The sequence below is a fragment of the Phaethon aethereus genome (genome assembly GCF_964289735.1).
Source record: "Phaethon aethereus genome assembly, chromosome: 8".
In the NCBI taxonomy this organism is placed as follows: Eukaryota; Metazoa; Chordata; class Aves; order Phaethontiformes; family Phaethontidae; genus Phaethon; species Phaethon aethereus.
Genome location: NC_138584.1, coordinates 11,756,584 through 11,776,819, shown reverse-complemented (window position 1 = coordinate 11,776,819; position 20,236 = coordinate 11,756,584). Strand labels below are relative to the sequence as shown.

Here is a 20,236-nt window from a genome sequence, read left to right as displayed (position 1 = left end):
TAACAGATCTGAAAAAACAGTGGAAGTAATTATCTTTTATGTGCATGTGTGGAACTAGTTACATACAGACTGGATTAAAGTGTTCAACTTAAGTGTCTATATAAAATTCTCATTGAGGCAAAGACCAAGGAATGCAATTAATACCAAACTGTAAACACGTCATTCATGTTACTTTGAGTGCACATCGACAACGTAAGAGTTCTCCTCATAGACTTTGGCAACAAGACTACAACAGGTCACAGCAGCATGAGTTCACATGGAAGACTGAAAGCACTGCAAAAGAATATACTAAAAACACCAACACCTCCTAGAAACCAGAAAAATCTGTGAAAAATGCCCCTCCTCTTGGTAAGCTACTCTCCTGCTCAACTGCTGCTCTCTCAAAGCCTAATTATTATTACTTTGTTTTTACAGTTCTATAGTCTCAGGTCTCTGTGCTTTAGCTGCATAGGTTGCCCTTGTTTGCACTCTAGCCATTGTAGGTCCAAAGGGTTACAGTTCTGTCTGCAGAAGACGACAAGAAGGAAAGATCTTGTGTATGCCATCTGCATTGAATAACTTTGTCCTTGTGCTCTCCTACCACCATAAGAGGCAGCTGCTTCGTGAGGTCCCCTACAGCAGAGGAACAGAAACCATTAGTCATTTCATGAATTTATATCCCAGCTCTTTGGGGGTTTTTTGGGGTGGGTTTTTGTTTGTTTAGTGAAGCTTACGTATGTGTTTCACCTTATGAAGCATACTTAACACAAGGCCTCAGTGTTTTGGATTTTAGGGATTACTGGACACAGTATAACTTTAACACACAGGTATTCAATTTTTAAAAAATATGATTAAAAACCTAACAGTACAAGAAAATCAAGTTGATTACGTATCTCTTATCTTCTCTAACTCTTCACAATAAAAATAAGCATTATACTTCTTTTGTTTAAAGGTCAATTTTATGAAAGCTGCCTGAAAGCAATGGCCATCTCATCAGGCAACAGTGTTAATTAGTTCTTCTGTCATAACCAGACCCGCCCAAGATTTAGTTCATAGCCTACATTCTTAGCAACACAGCTAGCCAATTGTGAACAGACACAATCACATTTGTATATGTTTCACACCCTTCAAAGCTCTACCATTTTTTCTTCCTTTAAACTGAGGCCTGACCTTTGAATGAAGTTCTCTTACAACTGCAATATTAAAAGCACCAAATTGAAAATTAACCTAGTATTCTTTGTAGTATGTTACCTTGCAAGTCTGTCACCTTAATTTTCATATCATATGATCCTGTGAGCAAGTAGTGTGCTCCTGGAGAGAAGCGAACAGAACGAACATCACTGGAATGAGGATGATAGTTCTGCACCATTCGTCCTCCTCGAATATCATACAACATACAGCTAGAGTCCTCTTGTCCTGTAGCCAGGAGACGACCACTAGGATCAACAGCTACTGAGGCTACAGCACTTCCTACAAGAGGAAAAACCCAAACACACATTACACTTAAGTCCATTTGTGCAACTAGCCAACCTTTTTTTATTAAACAGAAGATACATTGTATAAGAATACTGAATGTTGCCCTTAAATTTAAGGTGAACATGTCTAGTACTGTTATCTTAAAATGAGAAAATTTATGTTCTGGCACTTAAAATTCTGAAGCCATAGGTCATACTGCAATGGTAGCAAAGATACGATTAAAGCTGCATGAGAAAGTGTCTTTCTTGTGATGACACACATGAAGTCACTCTTTATGAAAAGATGTAGAAAAATGCAAGGAATTCCCCCCTCCCCTTTCTAATTTATTGCCCTCCCCCAGGTTTCAAGAAATAAATCCAACCAAGTAGTTCCTAAGAATCCTTTTGCAGATTTCTAGAGTATGTTGACAACTTGCAAAAACGGCTGCTCCTTCCCACCCCTTCCCTTGATTCTGAAACAGTTATCTTGTGTCTTGTTTCATTTTAATGTACTTGGAAGTGTCTGTTTGAAGGTCACAAGGCAAAGAACTAGCTAGCTTTTGAAAGGAAATGTTACTTAAAAAAACCCACACACCACCAACACACAGGTGAAGATATCCTCACAACTTCTTTCTTTTAAAGCCAAGCCTCCATTCTGTGACACAAAAGACCCTTACGTTACTCTACACTACTCAGACATCTTTAAAATACATTTTTTATGCAAGAATGATCAGAAGCATAATAGCAAGTTTTTACCTGTTCCATGAAACGTTGTTCCCACAACACGAACACAGCTTGGCACTCTCAGATCCCAGAATCTTACAGTTTTGTCTTGGGATCCAGATGCAATCATCCAGCCACTCCATGTATAAAGTGCTAGAATATGACCTGTGAACAAGGTAACATCTTTCTTTGAGCATTAATCAAACCATGAAATATTACAGTTCTAATAATATTTTTGCATTCAGAGATTTAGCATTCCTATGGAAAACCTGTACGTTGTATCATCTAAAATGCCAACAGCATAAAGCAATAACCAGTTTTGCATGTTCTCTGGAATGAGGCATGCACTCTCTCCATCACATTAATAGCCAATATATCTAAAGACACAAACACCCCCTGCCCAGATACCTCAAGAGCAATCTGAAGAGAAAAAAAGATTTGTGTAGAAAGAAAAACACAAAGACATTAAAAAACCCCAAACCAGCAACTTCATTAGAATACCATACATACCAGTGTGACCACTCAGCGCATGCAGGCCTTGTCCTCGCTGACAATCTGTTGTGTAAATATTACAGTCCCCTGCTCCAGCACTTATTAGAATAGCACCACCACTTTCTGGGCCTTCCATAAAAGCAAGGTCTCTGATTGTCCCATCGTGCATGCTGAACTCCAAATCTGGTCCTAAAATAATTGAAAAATGGAGGAACAAGATGAAGGAGGCTTCCTACAGTTCTTAAAGCTTTGCAAAAGGTATGTGGACCATCCCCACTCCCAATTCCAGCCCAGGTTTATAGAGCATATTTCTTTCTTTTTGTAAGCTATGGTAAACTAGAAAGGCTGTCTCTGCCAGGAGGGAAGGATCACTGAGAACACTGAACTACACAGGACAAGGTAGCCTAACTTCAAAACAGAAAAGAATAAAAATAAGAAAATCTATTAAATATATAATCAATGTAATTTGAATGGTTTTGCCAAATATTGGACAAATAACTGAAAGTAAATGCACACACACACTACCTGTTGCATTACAAGTTTCTGCATTAAAAGGCAGTACTTTCACATATTTATCATTAGAACCAGTAGCTAGCAGCTGTCCACAGGGACTCCAGGCTACACAGTAGATTGATCCTTTATGATGCTTGTTCCTTTTGAAGCGAACTATAGGTTGTTTCGGAGTATTATAAGCACTAGGGGGAGGAAAAAAAAAAAAAAGAAATACGCAATTTCGTTTTACTTGTAAGGAAAACAATGTATTTAAAATGAAAATACTGTTTTTCTATTATTTTAGGTAACATGAAATACATGTGACTGTTTGCATTGAAACATATACATGTGATCTAAGACAAAACAAAAGGATCTTCTCCATCCCATTTTTTCAGTTTTTCTTCATCTTCCCATTGTATTTGTGACTGGACATGCAAAAAGAACTTACACAATCCCTTTATCTATAAAGAGTTGATAGAGAAAATACAGTAATTACTAGCAACGTACAATGAAACCCAGAGTCCTAAATTTGTGGGATTTTTCTCTACATCCTTTATATTTCAACATCTTGATCCTGTGGCCACTTTTGTATGTACTTGAGTTCAGTTAAGCAACAGTAGGTTAAGAAAGCTGATAAGGCATGCACTATCTATGGTAGCACCCAGTACAGCTGGCATGGCTAAAGGCTGGGTCTGGGACTAAACTATCCGGCTGCAGATTGGAAAAATCCAAATACCTGAAAGAAGAAAGCAGAAGCCTGAGTAACCTCTATGTATGTGTGCAGGAAGGTGTTTCCTCTTCCAGTTTTTTCCACGCACCAGATAAAACCCCTAACTGGGGATTGTGTTTGGTATGACAGCATAATTATATGACTGGGCTCCATATACTTGTGTTTGGGGCTGCTGTTGTGCCTGATGGTACTGGACAATAAAAACTGAGGCTTGCTGTTTTTTTGAGGAAGTTGTTGTCTATGCCATCCTTGCTGTTGGAACAAGCGGGACTCATCAAGCACTTGAAGTCGTTAAAGGATCAAGAAAAATGCTTCTGTGTTAACCCAACCTGGGAGACGCATAAAAATACTGCCCTGAATCAAGTACTGTCTCCTCTTTGGCCATTAAATAAATAACAACAAAAAACCCACAGACAACAAAAAGAAAAAACATCATACATGTTCATCATTATGCAGCTCCATCACACGTTAACAGTTACTTGGGAAGACAGACGCCATAACTCTGAATGTCTCCCCCTTCCTCCTCCTTCCCCCAGCTTTACATGCTGAGCACAGCTCCATATGGTTTGGGATACCCCTCTGGTCAGTTGGGGTCAGCTGTCCCAGCTGTGCCCCCTCCCAGCTTCTTGTGCTCCCCCAGCCTACTCGCTGCTGGGGTGGGGTGAGAAGCAGGAAAGCCCCTGACCCTGTGTAAGCACTGCTCAGCAATAATGAAAACATCCCTGTGTTATCAACACTGTTTCCAGGACAAGTCCAAAACAAATCCCATACTAGCTACTATGAAGAAAACTAACTCTATCCCAGCCCAAACCAGCACATTCTCCACCCCTGAAACTTTCTGCCAGACTCCAGGTAGGGCCATTCTCCCCAGCTGTGGTGTAGAGCACATTTGGCACCTGCATTGGATATTACTTGTTGAATAAAGTGACTCTCAAAGCTTCACTCATCTACTAGAATATCTAATACAGCAGTCTGTGCAAGAAAGACCCATTCACCATTCTATGTTAATGCAGAAATCTTCACAGCATCTAATTATGCCATACATTCTTATTTCTGAAACCAGATCAGCTTTACACATGGCTGAAATAAAAACTGAAATAGAGGAAACTGATGTACCTCTATTTCGATTGATTAATTTCCTACAATGTTATTTCTCTGTTCCCACAGCGGGAAGTAGTCAAGTGCTTAACTTCAGTAACATCAACAATAGAAATTCAACAAATGAAATTGCTATTGAAAGAAACCATACTATAAATACTTGAACAAAAGAGGCAGAGAGAAAAAACAGAAGACAAACATCTAAATCTGTTTAAAAACTTTTGAGATAAACATGGCTTTAGTAAAGAATACCAAAATAAATCTACATGGAAAATAATTTTATTTTGTTGCCAGAGAGGAAATCATGACAGATTAGCCTAAATCAGGATCACCATTCAACACACACTACAGAGCTTCCTAAGTGGCCTAATGCACTCAGAGTTTGGATTCACAACATCTGTCCAGAAGCGGAGGCAGCAGCTAAGAATCACTGACTTTGTCCCGACATGGGAGCACCTGCCTAGCAGCACAGAGAGCACATGCTGCAAATCAGCTGTGTGGAACCACTGTGATTATTTGAGCAACATTTGCAGAATTGTAACATGGATCTATCAGTGTTTAAATCTCAAACATGTGAAAAAAGCGCACTGCTATTATACCTTTAGAGAAAGGAAAAAACCCCCACACCAAAACCAACCTGTCCTGAATCATACATCAGTTTAAAGGACAATTTAAAAAACTTAAAAATCCCAACTAAACTGTGATGTACAATTAAACAACTGCCATTTACCAGATATTCTACACAACTATAGTTTTTTGAAACACATGGAAAAATTTGAATGTGTGACTAGACTCAGGCTGTTACAAAGTTTAGAGTACCTTTAAGATAATGTAATCTCTCTGCTGACTTGTTAATCCCATGATGAAATGTTTTTGGGAGACTGTAAGCACAGTGAAAAAAAAAAAAACAATAAAAGGAAGAAGTACATGTTCAGAATTAAGGAAATCTCAGTATCCCCTTCATATCCAGATGCACTATGTCATTTGCCACAGCAGATCGTGCACTGTAACTAGAGACTAAGGCCGCAGAGTCAATCTAACCTTTCCCAGTGGTTAGAATAAGTTGTGTGAGAGCAGAGTTAGCCAATAAGGAGGTGTCCGTTCCACTGAGAATGTTTTGCATTGTTTACCAATTAAGAGAAGGCTGGCTGGGCTTCAAGCCCAGCAAGCCAGCTTGCATAGGCTATCAGAGAAATCAACTTTTTTTTTGTTTCATACATTGCCAATAAGTATTTTGAAATCAAACTTCAAAGGCTGCCTTACTGATGATATTTAAGGAGGAAAATAAAAAAACCAAAACATCAGATTACTTTTTGAACACTCTGGAAGCCTGAACATGAGTCCTAAACTGGTAAGGTGTCCCAGATAAAGTCACTGTCCATACTTGTAGCTCCTTCTGAAATTGTGAGGTTTTTAGATGTCTGCACTTTCCCCTATTCCAAGAAAATAATGTAACAGGAGCAGAGACAAGGAGATGGTTATTGAGATGGCAGTATTTATTTCCAGGTGAAAAAAATATTTTTCCCCCACCTATTAAAAAAAAAGGGTGAAACGAAAACAGAAAAGATCAGGTGCACAGTAAAGTGCTTTTCCTGTCAAGGAACCAGAGTATCAGGAAAACAATGTTTATAGCAACAATGGGCCAACAGACATGCTCTGGCAAATTTTGCTGTAAAAGTTGAAGAAGGGTATTGCTTTCTCTACTGTCAAGTCTGTCCTCCTGCCAGAAACTGAACCTCATGAAACCCAACTTGTGCTGTCTTGGGAATTGACACTTTTACAGCTGGAATATCAAAACCAGAAGCGACCACAGTAAACACAGAAAAGCCCACCTGCTGAGACAAAAAGAACACTTCTATAAAGAAAGGTGTGGTATTGTGGCAATGCATCTTGCCAGTAATGGAAGAGAGCAAAAATATAGCCCACAAATATACAAATTCTTCAGCAGATCATCTTATTTTTGTTTGGCAGTTCAGGTTTCTAGAGGAAAGCACTGCACTATTTACGACAAGGAAAAAGGTATGAAAAGTACAGATATCAGTAGCTACATGAGAAAGGAGTGCTATGATCCAGAAAAATAAACTGTTATACAAGCTTTCTCACCTTGGGTCAATTACTTCTGGATAGGCACACACTCTCAAAGTTTTGGAGTTAGAGCCAACAGCATATAAACTCCCACTGGGATGAAAGGCTACAGCTCTGACAGCTTGTGTGTCTTCTAGAGTATTAATGCAAATGAACTGCTTTTTTGATTTGTCATCCTGTGTAAAAAGATAACAGTCAAATTAGGTTCTGCAGCATAAAACTGCACATTTAAAAGTGGATGTGACTGTTTTGCAGAATAATGTAAAACTATTGTACCAAGTTATTGGTAAGTAGCAGCACCAGGCTAAACTACTCAAATTACAGATTTGTAAAACAATGCCTACTTCAGGTCAAGGAATAGCACACTTCAGAATGTTCTTTTCTTCAGCTCATTCGTACAGCTAACATTAGATTTGCATTTCTCATTCTCCCTTCAGGCTTCCAACAGCTTTTGTTCTTCTAAACAGCCCATCTCAAACACATGATATTACAGTTTATTTCTGTGTAGACACGTTTGATCTGCGTGAAACTTGCAAGGGGAGCAAAGCTGCATTTTTACTGAAAACAGTCCAGTTCATAAACACGGTTTATAAAACAATTATAATACTAAACCTAAGAATCAGCTTTTCACCCTGTAGATAACACAAAGTTATCACTAAATTATGCTAAGCTTTATTACATCATCCTCCAGACAACTTCATCACCACCTTTCTAAAATTTTGATTTGTATTTATCTGATGCAGAAACTTTGGTATGCACTTATTGCAAAATTATTTCCCTAAAGTTGGACCATACTGACCGGAGTCCAACAATCAAAAATTTCAACATGGAAAACACAAAACAATGGCTGTAAAAGACACCCGTTGGAACTTCTGTTGTACAAGGAGAAGCTGAGAGAGCTGGGACTGTTTGGCTTTGAGATCAGAAGGGCTTTCCAGGGAGTATGTGTGTAAATCTCATCTGTGTACATAAATACCTGACAGGAGGAGTAAAGAAGATTGAGTGAAATTCTTAGCAGTGGTATCCAGTGAAAGGACAAGAGGCAATGGGCACAAATTGAAATACAGGAAATTCCATTTAAACTTCTTTGTTGTTTTAAAAACACTGTGAGGGTGGTCAGACATGGGAACAGGTTGTTCACAGAGGTTGTAGAGTCTCCATCCTTGGAGACAGTCAAAATCCAACTGGACCCAGCTCCAAGCAACCTGCTCTCACTGACTCTTCTTTGAGCAGTGGGTTTGGACTCACTCTCCAGACATTCCTTCTAGTCTCAACAGTTCTGTGATTCCGTAGGTACTGCCTCAACCAAAATTCATTCTAAATATCTACTAACAATGAGAGGAAGTCACATATTCAAGATTAAATACTGAATCTTGTGAAAACATAAATTGTAAAGTACAATAAGAAAAAACTCACCTCATCACCTCTTGTCCTAGTCAGATTCCCTGAAGAGTCTTCCAACTGTGGCTGAGTGACAGCATGTTCTGATACACTGCTTTGATTCGATGAAAAATTTAAATTCACAACAAGACAGAAAAAACAAAAGCAGGGACAGATTTGTTTAGAAGTATTTTTTGGACTCAAGTTACTATTTCAGTCATTCTCAGAACTGACTAATTTGCGTGGATGTTATGTGTGTCTGATTCTTTATCACTAAACTATTATTTTTACAAGGGGTTGCTGTTTTTGCAGTAACTCCAGGCATTGAACAAGTAAATGCAAGTTAAAAGTATTTGTTTTCAATCCGTAACATACATACGTATACACATGTATATACACACACGTGGAAGAACGGTTGTTGCTTTCAGGTCAGCACAACCTTTAGTTAACACTCTGCCCTGCCTCTCTCTCCATCTAGTTTGTATTTCTTAAAAAAGCTTTCAGAACGTTAGAACACCACAAAATAAACAAGAACTATAAGATGGAATAAAAAGTGTGAAATTAAAAAATAAGCACAAAATACAAACCATAACAAATAACTACTATTTCTCATGTGTTCTGTCAAAAAAATTATAATCCCTATTAAAATATACAGAAAACACTGAGAATGCGCTAAATACCCCTATTCAAAGGCAAATTCATTTGATAGCTAAAAATAAATACAATCAGGTCGTCCCACAGTGCTAACTGAAGGACATTTCCAGTCCTGAACAGTCTCACATAACTTACGTTTGATTCCCCTGGACAGGTGACTCTTCAGGAAAGGGTATCTGATTAGCTGATCCATGCTTTCGAGGAGTGCTTGTATTAACATTTTGGCTATCCGTTGTTATCCTCTGGCTAGCATCTGAAGGTGGTGATGTAAAGTTACTTGCTGGACTGGTAGATGCATTCCCTTTGCTCCCATTACATTGCTGGCTAAGTGTTTGTACATCATTTCCAAGACTGTCCATGCCTATATTTAGTTCTCCTAGCTTCTGGATAGATCTAATAACAAATGACAACAACAACAAAGACCAAAACAGATTATTATAAGAACTTGAGGAAGGATAGGAATGGGCAGAGGGAGAAGCAGCAAAACCCCCCAACCTGTTAAGAAACTGTTCAGTAAGGTTCTGCTGCTGGTCAGCTCCATCTTCTTGATTTACACCTCCTTCCAACAACATCTGCTGGTACAACTGTCGTTGTTGCTCTTTCTGTTCTAAGTGCTGCTGGTATCGTAGTCTTTGTCTGTAATATTCCTGAAACTGCTCTGTTGAATCACGAAGCTAAAAAGAAATGAGAATTACTGATTAAAAAGAAAGAGTTAATTGCGGTATTTAACCTAAATTATTCACTTTCTAGTTTGTTATTTCAAACAGGCATCAAAAGGCCAGCAAATTCTCCTCTGAGGTGCAGCGCTTTTGTTCCTCCCTAAAACCAGATACAATTTACATATTAAAAAAAGGAAATTGCTGCCAGCCTGTGCTATTCACTGTTGAAGTAGTTTTGCCATAATTCAGATGACTCCTCTTTCCTACAAAACTTCCGAAGTATTACTTAAGATCAAAATAAATAGGCGATTGGAAACTGATAAAAATCAGAAAACAATGTAAGCTACATGCCAAATTCCAAGTCACATTTTCACTACAAATTTAGTCTTTTCTACCACATTGACACCTATCTGCCATCAGTCTGCAGAGCCAATTTACCTCTCCCAGTAGCCAACCCTGGTCTACCCAAGTGTTACATCTTCCTTCTGAAATTGCGCCGCCTTCTTAACTTCCTTACTTTCTGGAACAAACACAAATACTTGAGCTTCCTTTCTCATAGTGTCTTCCTTTTTACATACATCTTTAGCTTCCCACACTGCCAGCTCTCTAGAACTCACTGCACTTTAGTCCAAGGTCAAACTATCAACAGTGAAGTGCCATGCATTTTCTAAAGACAACATCCGTAACTGTGGATTTACTAACTAGCACAAAAAAAGTAGTAAAAGAAAAAAACCTCGTAGGTGGGTTTCTTTGTTTTCACAAGTGACATTCTATTGATTGTAAGTTGTATAAATTAGTTCAGACAATTCATGCAGAGGATCTTTCTTTGTAACTCTGAGCCTTTATATTTCTTCTAAAACAAAAAAACCCTTCATTATTATTTTGTGTTCGCTGATGCAATAATTTTCTGCTTTACAATAGATTTCCTAGCGCTGTTGCATTTGTAAAATGTTTACCACCTTAGGTTTCCTGAGATCCATACTTGCAATTTAGAAACTCCAAAGTTATCTTCAGAAGTCTACAAAGCATTCATTCTCTGCATTTCAAACGTGTGAACTATTCCCCAGTCACTGGGTTATAATCCTTCTAAGCAATAGGTATATTCTTGTCTATACTTCTTTCCATGACTGATTCTTGTTTGTTGCAATTGCATTCAATCCTTTGATACTTTGGATGCCACGTCATTATTACCCAAACTAACACCTAAACCTAAAGTATGTTGCCCAGATACTCTACTCGGGCTTCTAACTCAATCCTTCCAGGAACAATGCAAAAATAAAGCTATAAAAAGAAACTTAAATTAACTTCTTACTTGCATAGGTATACACATATACCACTACGATGTGGAAAACAAAACAAAGTGAAATTGGACTGCGTACTATATTCTTTTCTACTTCTGTACAGTAGTCTGGCCAACATCTTCAGCTATAGCACAGCATCTCCTGTCTTCATTCTCTCCTGTAAATTCTGCTTCCGGTTTTTTGCTTTCCAAAGCCTGCTCTGTTATACAGCTAGCTAAGCTCTCTCCTCCCTCCCCTTATTGCCAATGTGCATACACAACACTGCTGCAGCAGAGAAGTTACTCCGCAAAGTCCTGGAAGGGAGTCAAGCCCTCATGTTTGGAGGACTTTGTTAATCCTCCAGTATACCCCCGTTGCCTCACTCAAGTATCCAGAGTCTACAAGAATATAGCCCTGTCAAGACTAGACTGGTTTTCAGTACCATATAGGTGTCATAAGCCAAGACAAAGTTTACTTAAGAAAATCAAACTGGAGTCTGCAAACAAAACAGACCGCGTGCTCCATATTAGTCATCATTAATGAATTAAGAGACAAATATTTAAAACTGTGAAAAAAGAATCGAGTAGGCGGCTGTTTTGATTGTTTCCTACTGAACTATTATTCCACTTCCCCCATATTGCTGCTAAAGGAGAAAAAAAGGAAAAAAAGGATAGTGAAGGCACAAGCTTTGAAAGATGAATCCAAAAAAAGTTATGCTATTGGATTCTGAAGAACAAAGATACATTTACTAGGGAATTATCTGATTTTTATGTTCTCTGTGTTCTAGACAGAGAATAACGTAAGATGACGTTTGAAACTTGGTGTTAATAGCAAAAATTGCAGGCTACGTGCCAAATTCCTTGCTAAAACACTAAGAGGATTCTTAAGCACTGTTTAATCTAACATTGCTGGCTTTGAGTTCTGCAAAGCCTTTTTTTTCTCCGTGTTTAAGAAACACACAACACTTTAGCATGCCTTCTCACATCAGCAGTGTTGCTAATCAGCTGCATTACCAACTCAGATGACAGCAGAACTTTATACAATGGGGAAAAAACAAAAGAGTAGTTTCCTGTACAAGATGGAATATGGTATTTTCACTATAGTAAAAAAAAAAAAAAAAATCAAAGCAACTCATTGTCGTGCATGAAGCCCTCAACACAAAGGCAAATCATTATAAAATGATTAGAACACAACTCAAAGGGCCTCATTATTTTTAAACAAACAACCACTACCTCATTCTTCTCTTGTTTGGCTGATCCCTGACTCTGTGCTCCATTAATTGGTTCATTTTCTGGAACTGAACTTTGGCACAAAGTCTCACTGCTGATGGGATGCTGTGGCTCCACGGGCGTATCACTTCTTGCAGCAACATGGAAGAGAGGAGAAGCTTAATTGAGAAAAAATAAGAGTAGAAAATCCCCCAGTAAATAGAGAAAGATAACATTCTAGAGTAAAATATGATAATGCAAGGGTGCAAACTACTGCATAAAACTGAAGGTATTGCTTAGGAAAAAAAAATCCCACTTGCAGTGGGTTACACTAAACAAAACAAACCCCCTAACAAACAAAAAGCACAGTCCGTGTGCTTTTTCCACACGTTTTCCAAAAAGCCTGACCATCACAGGACATCCAAATTCCATGTTTTCTATCCCTACACTGGAATTACATACCCTTTAACTAACAAGTTATTCAAGATCTCCTGCTTTGAAAGCAATTATGTGCATGGAATGTATCAGATACACTATATGGCTAATGTCTTCTGTAAGATACTAATTTAATTAACACTACCAATCTAAATTTTATCTATTCCTAACATCCATCAGCTTGGACATTCCTGAAAGTGGTATACATAAAAATGTTTAGATCATTTTTGCTATTCTTGTATTATACAAGTATTACGGTATGGAACACTTTCCAAAATGCTTTAGCAATCAGTAAGTGTGCAGAACACGTTTAAGGCCTTGGATTCCTGTCTTCAGTCTTCTCAACGTAAAGCCCTCTTCACTCAGTGACTTGGAGCAAAGCTCTTTAAGAAGTTATTTCGACTATAACTAAAGTAACTTAGCTGACTAAAAGACAAATAATTGCTTGCTGAATATAACTTATAAAAGAAATACCATATTTCTGTCATGTGCAAGAAGCAAGGCCCAGATTTATGTAAAAGCTCAGCTTCTCAGCTTTCACCCTTGCAAATATTGCCATTTAAGTTGGACGTGTAATGTGGAGTTGGATTTTTTCTGAAAGATATAATGCCTTCTTGAAAACTATGGGTCTGGCCCCTTAACCTAATTCTAACCTTCAAGAGACGTATTAATTATGAAAAAACATGTTAAGATCTAACAACTTCATCTAACATCACATGCAAACGCCTATACAAAGAAAAACTGCAGCAATTTACACTTTATTTAGCCCACAAGATAACTCTATTTGTGCAGAATTATTCCAGTACACTAAAATTGAAAAAGGAAACAAAAAACTTTTGAGAATCAGTTTTAACATTGGTCCCTGGGCTACATGCACAAATGTTAAGGTTTGTGCATACAGATGTGTAAAACTAGAGGATTCACAATTCATTAGTATCTTCAGGAGGTACACTTTGTAATAATGGATCTCAAGAGATACTTCTGCAACACTTAAGCCATCCACAAAAACTCCAGTTGTGAAGAGGCTGGTAAAACCAAAGATTTAAAGTGGATCATTTAGAATCAAACAAAATAGCTCCTATCAAAATAAGCATTAAGAGAATGTATTAAGACATGTTAGTGCAAAAATTTCTGTTATTATTGGTGAACCGACATCAGTATGATATTTTTTTTTTTTAATTGCCTTTAGTTACAGCTGGTCTTTACCTTAACACAAAACACAGAATATTGCTGTAAGGCAAAACTAACAGACAATGTCATCAATTATGTCCAGGATTGAACACCACAACACCACAGCCCTAAAAGTGTCCTCTGCGGTCCAGTGCACCCAAGTACAGTGCTAGTTACCCACCTGGTTCAAAGAGCCAAGAAAGCTGGCAGCTGCTCTCTAGAGAGGCATGGGTATAACATTTAGAAAGGGGCAGAACTGCTGATCAAAATAAAGGCCAAGCAAAGCATGATGATAAGCTCTTAATGGACAAGTATCATTTCTTCTAGTTACCAGGACTTTTCTCTCAAAAGGTAAAACACACAAAGTTTTGATACAGGTTTAGTTCTGAAGAAAGGAGAGAAGTCACCTTTGCAGCCTACATTGCATTAAAATAAGTTATTAATAGCATTCACCACTATCGTAACCCAACTATTTCCAAGTCCAATACAAAACCCATAATACATTGAGCAGCCTTATTGAGATTTGGTTTGGGAAGTGGTAAGTAAATATTTAAGCCAAACTACTATTGTTAAGTGTTAGAGAAATGCTACAATGATGGCATATAGTCATTTCCATTGATTTCATTGGGACTACTTCTATATGTAAATTTTGAAGTATACTTAACCATTTACAATGTCAGGACCAAAATTTACAGACACTTGAGAACAGAACGGGATGGGCAAAGAAGAGAGAGTTACAGCTATTCGACAGTCTCCATTTCAGAATTCAGTAATACTGAACATAAGTCTTAGCTAGACTCTTACTATATAATTAGAGCATATTTGTGCTCTGTGCTAGGATTACTACTTTAAGAAAGTCCAGATTGAATCTATATTGCTCAAGACAAAATATGAAAATTTACTTTGATCACAAAAGCGTAAGGAAGAAAACCCCTTATATACAGAGTTTTAATTACAACGGAATTTAAACAATCAAATTATGTTTCAATGTTACAATTATGTTCAAAGTTACAGTGTGGGTAAGAACCCAGTAAGATAAAGTGCAACATAAGCCAAGGTAAAAATAAAGCTACAGTTGCACTTACCGCTCAGGTGACTCTTCAAAAATGCTGTGGCACTCAGTATTTTCAAGCATGAGGCTTCGGCTGAGATTCTGTACTCCTGGGTAATGGAAATTAGCAAAGGAGTGCGACATTGGAGAAGTTTTGGTCCCAAGGTCTGTGACTCGCTTATCGTGATTTGTTAATCCACACGACAGCCCATCTAAGGCAGGGTTTAAGGAGCGGGTCATGTAAGCATCTGCTGACTGAGGCCGCCTCATTGGGGATGATGGGTAAGGAGAGAGTTTGCTAATAAGAGGTGTCAAAAGATCAGCATATGCAGCTTTTGTAGGCTTGAGGAGTTTATCAACATGAATATTAAGCACCTTTTGTTCAAAAGCACAAGAAAAAACAGTAGCTGGCAGATTCTGCAGCCATGATAATAAGCTGAGGTCCAAGTCATCACAGCCATTACCACACAAGAGATCAATGCCCAGCAATACTTCACTTTCTGTGATTTCTTCTCCTGTTGCTTTACTCTGACAGAATTCCACACAACATTCATAAAGCAATCCCTTCATTACAAGCTGAAATAAACGATTGTTACTTGCTTTGAAGCCAGCCTCACTCAGTTTCCTATCAGCAGGAATAAACTCCGCCACCATGACGCAGGCTTCTTCAAAGCAGTGAACCCGTGCAGTGCTGGGATTCCAGTCCTTGAATTCTGCGTGGTTGGTCAAGCGAGGCAGCGTCAGTAGCAAGCAGAGTTTACTATAGTCTTCCTTAGAGGGACAATATTCCTCCAGCGCATGCAGGCACTGTACAGCCTCTCTCATTGTAAACTCCAGCTACAGAAATATTAACATTAACACAGTAGTTTGTAGTACATATGTTTCTACAATAAATCAGTTAGTTGAAGAAAAACAGGAGGTAGCAGAATTTCTCCGCTATCACTCCTTTATGACTATTACTGCTTATATTTCATTAAAATGGCATAGAGTTTGAAATTGCTGATGCAAATATAGTTACAACAGAGCCATATTCCTGGATGCTTTGGCTTCCTGAAATCCCCCTTCCTCATCTTCTACAGATCTATGGAACTTTTTCATGTCACTGCAGGTTTAATAGGCTCAAAATTTTAAAGCTGCAGCTAAAAAGCTTCAATTCTACTGTAGCACAAAAGGTTACTTCTATTCTCAAAGCTAACCGATTTTTCCCCTTTTTTATGTCTATAAAAATCTACTGGCGTAAGTTATAAAAGGCTGGAAGATTTCTCTAGTTCCCAACTTTTGAGTTGGCTTTTGTATTGAGATCTTCTGTTCTTCAATGAAAAACGTTTAAGAAGTTCAATAAGTTCCAGAAGATAAGACCTCCAAATGAATAGAGGGCTTTCGTACAAAGTTTGTTGATAGCTAAAGCTGAGAACCATGTTAAATACACATAACTTAGTATTTTTAGTTACAAAGATTCAAAAAATAATAAAAAATCCCACTTACCTATGTTACCTAGCATTTGCTCAGTACAGCAGCCTTTCATCCACAACATGCCAACACATTTGGTAACATTCAAAACAAAAAATAAAGGACATACATCTGATTTTTTTTTCTCTGCTGCTACCTAGTAACAGTATGCAGATCGAGCAATTAGAGGAATAATACGCCTTCCCTTTACAACTATAAATAAAGACTTACTTTTAGCTTTCTCTAGTCTGTCAAGAGAAGACCTTGCAGTGTAACGTATGTGTAATATCGCTCCTATGAGGACAGGCTGAGAGAGTTGGGGTTTTTCAGCCTCGAGAAGAGGAGGCTCTGGGGAGATCTTACTGCAGCCTTCCAGTACTTAGAGGGGGCTTACAAGAAAGACGGGCACAGACTTTTTAGCAGGGCCTGCTGCGATAGGACAAGGAGAAATAGTTTTAAGCTAAAAGAGGGTAGATTTAGACTAGATATAAGGAAGAAGTTTTTCATATGAGGGCAGTGAAACCCTGCCACAGGTTGCCCAGAGAAGTGGTAGATGCCCCATCCCTGGAAATATTCAAGGTCAGGTTGGACGGGGCTCTGAGCAACCTGATCTAGTTGAAGATGTCCCTGCTCACTACAGGGGGGGTGGACTAGATGGCCTTTAAAGGTCTCTTTCAGCATCCTATGATTCTAATAGGACAGCTAATTAAAATCAACTCAGTTTTGAAAACAAAATCAATTCTCCTAAAACTACTAGCATTCTTAATTTTTAATTTCATAATATTTTTCTGTTAGAAATTTGGTATTCCTGCATTATCAACATAAATGAAAAACTGTAATTTCATAATCTGCACACGTTCTTTGTCAGTTTGAAGTTAATGTCTCTTTCCATATCGAAAAAAATCTAAGTTCACAACTCCTGCTATTTGCACATTTAACTGAATTGGTCCTTTGTGTACACATCTATCCTTTCCAAAGAAACAACTGTGTGCTTTCTCTCTAAAAGCAACAGAAATTAAGATTAATTCAAACCTGAATATTTCACCTGGTCCTGATTATGACAATAAATTTCTGTGATCCTGAGGCTTGCTTCAGAGCATTGGGGATAGGTGGGGAGGTGGGGAGAGAGAGCCCTGTACTTTAGCATAATGGTGTAAAGTAAATATCAGGATCAGGACCACAAACACAGCATATGGTCACTGATCTATGCTGCTAGGTTTCAAGCAACCCTTTTATATACAATTCTACTCGAGACCTGGGACCCACATTTATTTCCAAAGCATATCAGTTATTTCTTCCATTGTTTATGAAACCATTTGGTAATAGCTAAAATGTGTTTATTTGGTGCTGGGAACTTCTGCTTTGCCTTTCATCAGAATATCTCAAGAGGCTTCTTAACAACAAAAAAATTCCCATAACAGACAATTCTTACATGCTGAGGCTCATCTTCCGCTGACATCGCATTGTTTACACATAAGGCTTCCAAGAACTTCTGCTTCATTATAATGTAACGAAATCTGCAGGTGAGAAATGAAATTATCATACATCTTGATCCAGTAGCTAAATATTCTTTTAGAGACAAGCAAGGTATTTTACAGCTAATTTTTGAGTTAGACTTAGAAATTGCCATGACGAGGAACTCTGATCTCAAATTTTAACAAACTGGTAACCACAAAATTATTTTTTAAACAGAAAAATGTTATTTTCAATTGTTGGTTTCAGAAATACTACATTAGAAAATATTAGAAGGCTAATAAGAAAAAAAAGTGTATCAATCATGCTCATTTCTTAAATAGAAATATGACAGAGCAGCCAACTATAAAAACCTAGTACAACATGCACCATATTCCTAAAGTGTACGACAAATGACAATTTAGTACAGATTGCATGCACATATTTTTCATAGCTTAAGTTAAAACACACATGCACACACTTTAGGAACTGTATACACGTTATAAAAAGCAAAAACTAAGGTAAAAAAAACTTGGAACTACTGCTTTCATACACAATACTTTTCATGTATTTTCGACAACTCAAAGAAATTGACCTCTGACATAAACTCTATTTTACCTTTTCTTGTCGAATTTTTCCATACATTCAAGAGGCTGAATGAATTGAAGAACCTCATCCCACTGCCCATCAAGAATCAACTGCCTAGTAAAAAAGAGTCACTCCTTTAATTTCACTGGAAAAAAAAAAAATCCTTCCTTCCAAGCAGGCAGCTCATTTAAATACACAAGTCATTTAAATATATATCAGGTGATCAACCTGTTTTGAAAAGTTAATGCTTTGCACAGATGCCAAGATGACTGTCTGATGTAACTCGTAATAAGAGCAAAATTAAAGTCCTTTCTCAATATTTTATAAAAATAACTGCATAGAAGGACAAATATTACTTTTAAAGACTCATAAAAAAGGACAAAATGGTCCTGTCTCCTGCTTTACCTGTAATTCTTACTTTAAAAAAAACTATTACTTGAAGAATATGAATACATATATTGATTCCATGAATACAACCTGAAGAATGAAAGCGAACTTAAAAATGAGTTAATTTTGATTGTATAAATACTGCTGGGCCTAAATGGGAGTGTGTGGGGTGTCAGAGGGACAGAAAACATGCAGCTCCCATATTAAGAATGGAGAGGAACAGCTTGGCAGGAACTATGCCAGCACAAGAGCTCCAACTCCAAGACCAGTGGGCTATACTGCACATGCACATTAGTTACATTTCTTCATGCTCTCTTATCACACAGAGCTCTCTATAAAAGGTCCAGATCTACATGGAATGGGTGAGTTTCTCATTAGATGTATACTCCAACTAAGCTACGAATGAGACAAACAAATACGATTAATAACTTTAATCTTTCATTCTTTCATCTTTTTCCAATACCCGTAACTATAATCAAAACAGAAACCAGGTGAGAAATCTTGTTCAGTGATAAAATTTATTTTTAATGCTTTTAAAACAGCTGGATAAATTATTTTCTCATGCTTCTATAAAGCTAAGTACCTTTGGCATGAAATAGAAAACAGCAATGTTAAAACACTACTGTAACTCCTTTTAATAATTTTGAGGGCAACATCATGAATGGTAAAATCACACCAACTCTCACACCTTAATGACAGCAGAGACCCTTTTCATATTGTTAAATTTATGATAATAAATAGGTATTATTTTGAAATGCAGATAGTATTTTGGAAACCACTCCACTCATCCTAGATCTTCAAACTAGAGTATTGTCAAAATATTTTATTTTAGATGTCAACAGACCACACATTCAGTTCCATGTGACATGGTAAGCAAATAACAGATCACTGCTGCCAACAGAAGATCTTGCTCTCCCATCCTACTCCTGCTCATATGCTTTCTGTGACTTACCCTCTTCCGACACTGGCACTTGTTAAGACTCCTTTCCACTTTAATTTGTTAACATGCCAGAAAAATAGCCAAGGTAAAATGAATGAACAAGCAAACAAAAAACCGATCTAACTCTAAACCTGTGTTGATGATGCTTAGACAGTTACTTCAAGTGGCTCAAAGAAGGAGGTCATTAACTTCAGAGCTGGAACACGATACAGGGGTGCACCATGGAATGGAGACCAAGAAGCAGCAAAATAAGATAAGGGCATAAGACCTCCTGCTTAGTGGCATGGGGCTGCCCACCAAATCACAGTCCAACTGTATGTTTTCATGCATGTGGTATTTAAGCACCACAGAAAGAAGTCCTACCTTAGAAAAAGCATGTCATCTGAAAACAGGCCATTAATGACCCCACTTTCTTTCTCAAGCGCCAGCATACTGATATGAAGTTTCCTTGAGTTTAGAAAATCTAGTATTAGTTTAATTATTTCAGCTTCTTTAACATTCACTGTTTCTTCAGCTGTCATGATGGCAGT

General features: G+C 37.7%; 1 protein-coding gene across 3 annotated transcripts; it reads right to left on the bottom strand.

Moving 5' to 3' along the window:
• Positions 1 to 469: 469 nt before the first annotated feature.
• WDR47 (WD repeat domain 47) lies at positions 470 to 20,236 on the bottom strand (the record flags this gene model as incomplete). 3 transcript variants are annotated; one of them, XM_082002697.1, is made up of 14 exons in its annotated part: positions 470 to 612; positions 1,231 to 1,449; positions 2,190 to 2,321; positions 2,667 to 2,837; positions 3,174 to 3,343; positions 7,072 to 7,229; positions 8,470 to 8,545; positions 9,223 to 9,480; positions 9,583 to 9,761; positions 12,259 to 12,385; positions 14,925 to 15,727; positions 17,772 to 17,856; positions 18,410 to 18,493; positions 20,070 to 20,236. In XM_082002697.1, 14 exons carry the CDS (start codon positions 20,225 to 20,227, stop codon positions 470 to 472), a joined length of 2,763 nt encoding a protein of 920 aa, XP_081858823.1. The 3 variants fall into 3 exon arrangements, with proteins under 3 accessions (XP_081858823.1, XP_081858822.1, XP_081858821.1); XM_082002696.1 differs by having other exon boundaries at positions 12,259 to 12,382; XM_082002695.1 differs by having other exon boundaries at positions 8,470 to 8,548; positions 20,070 to 20,227.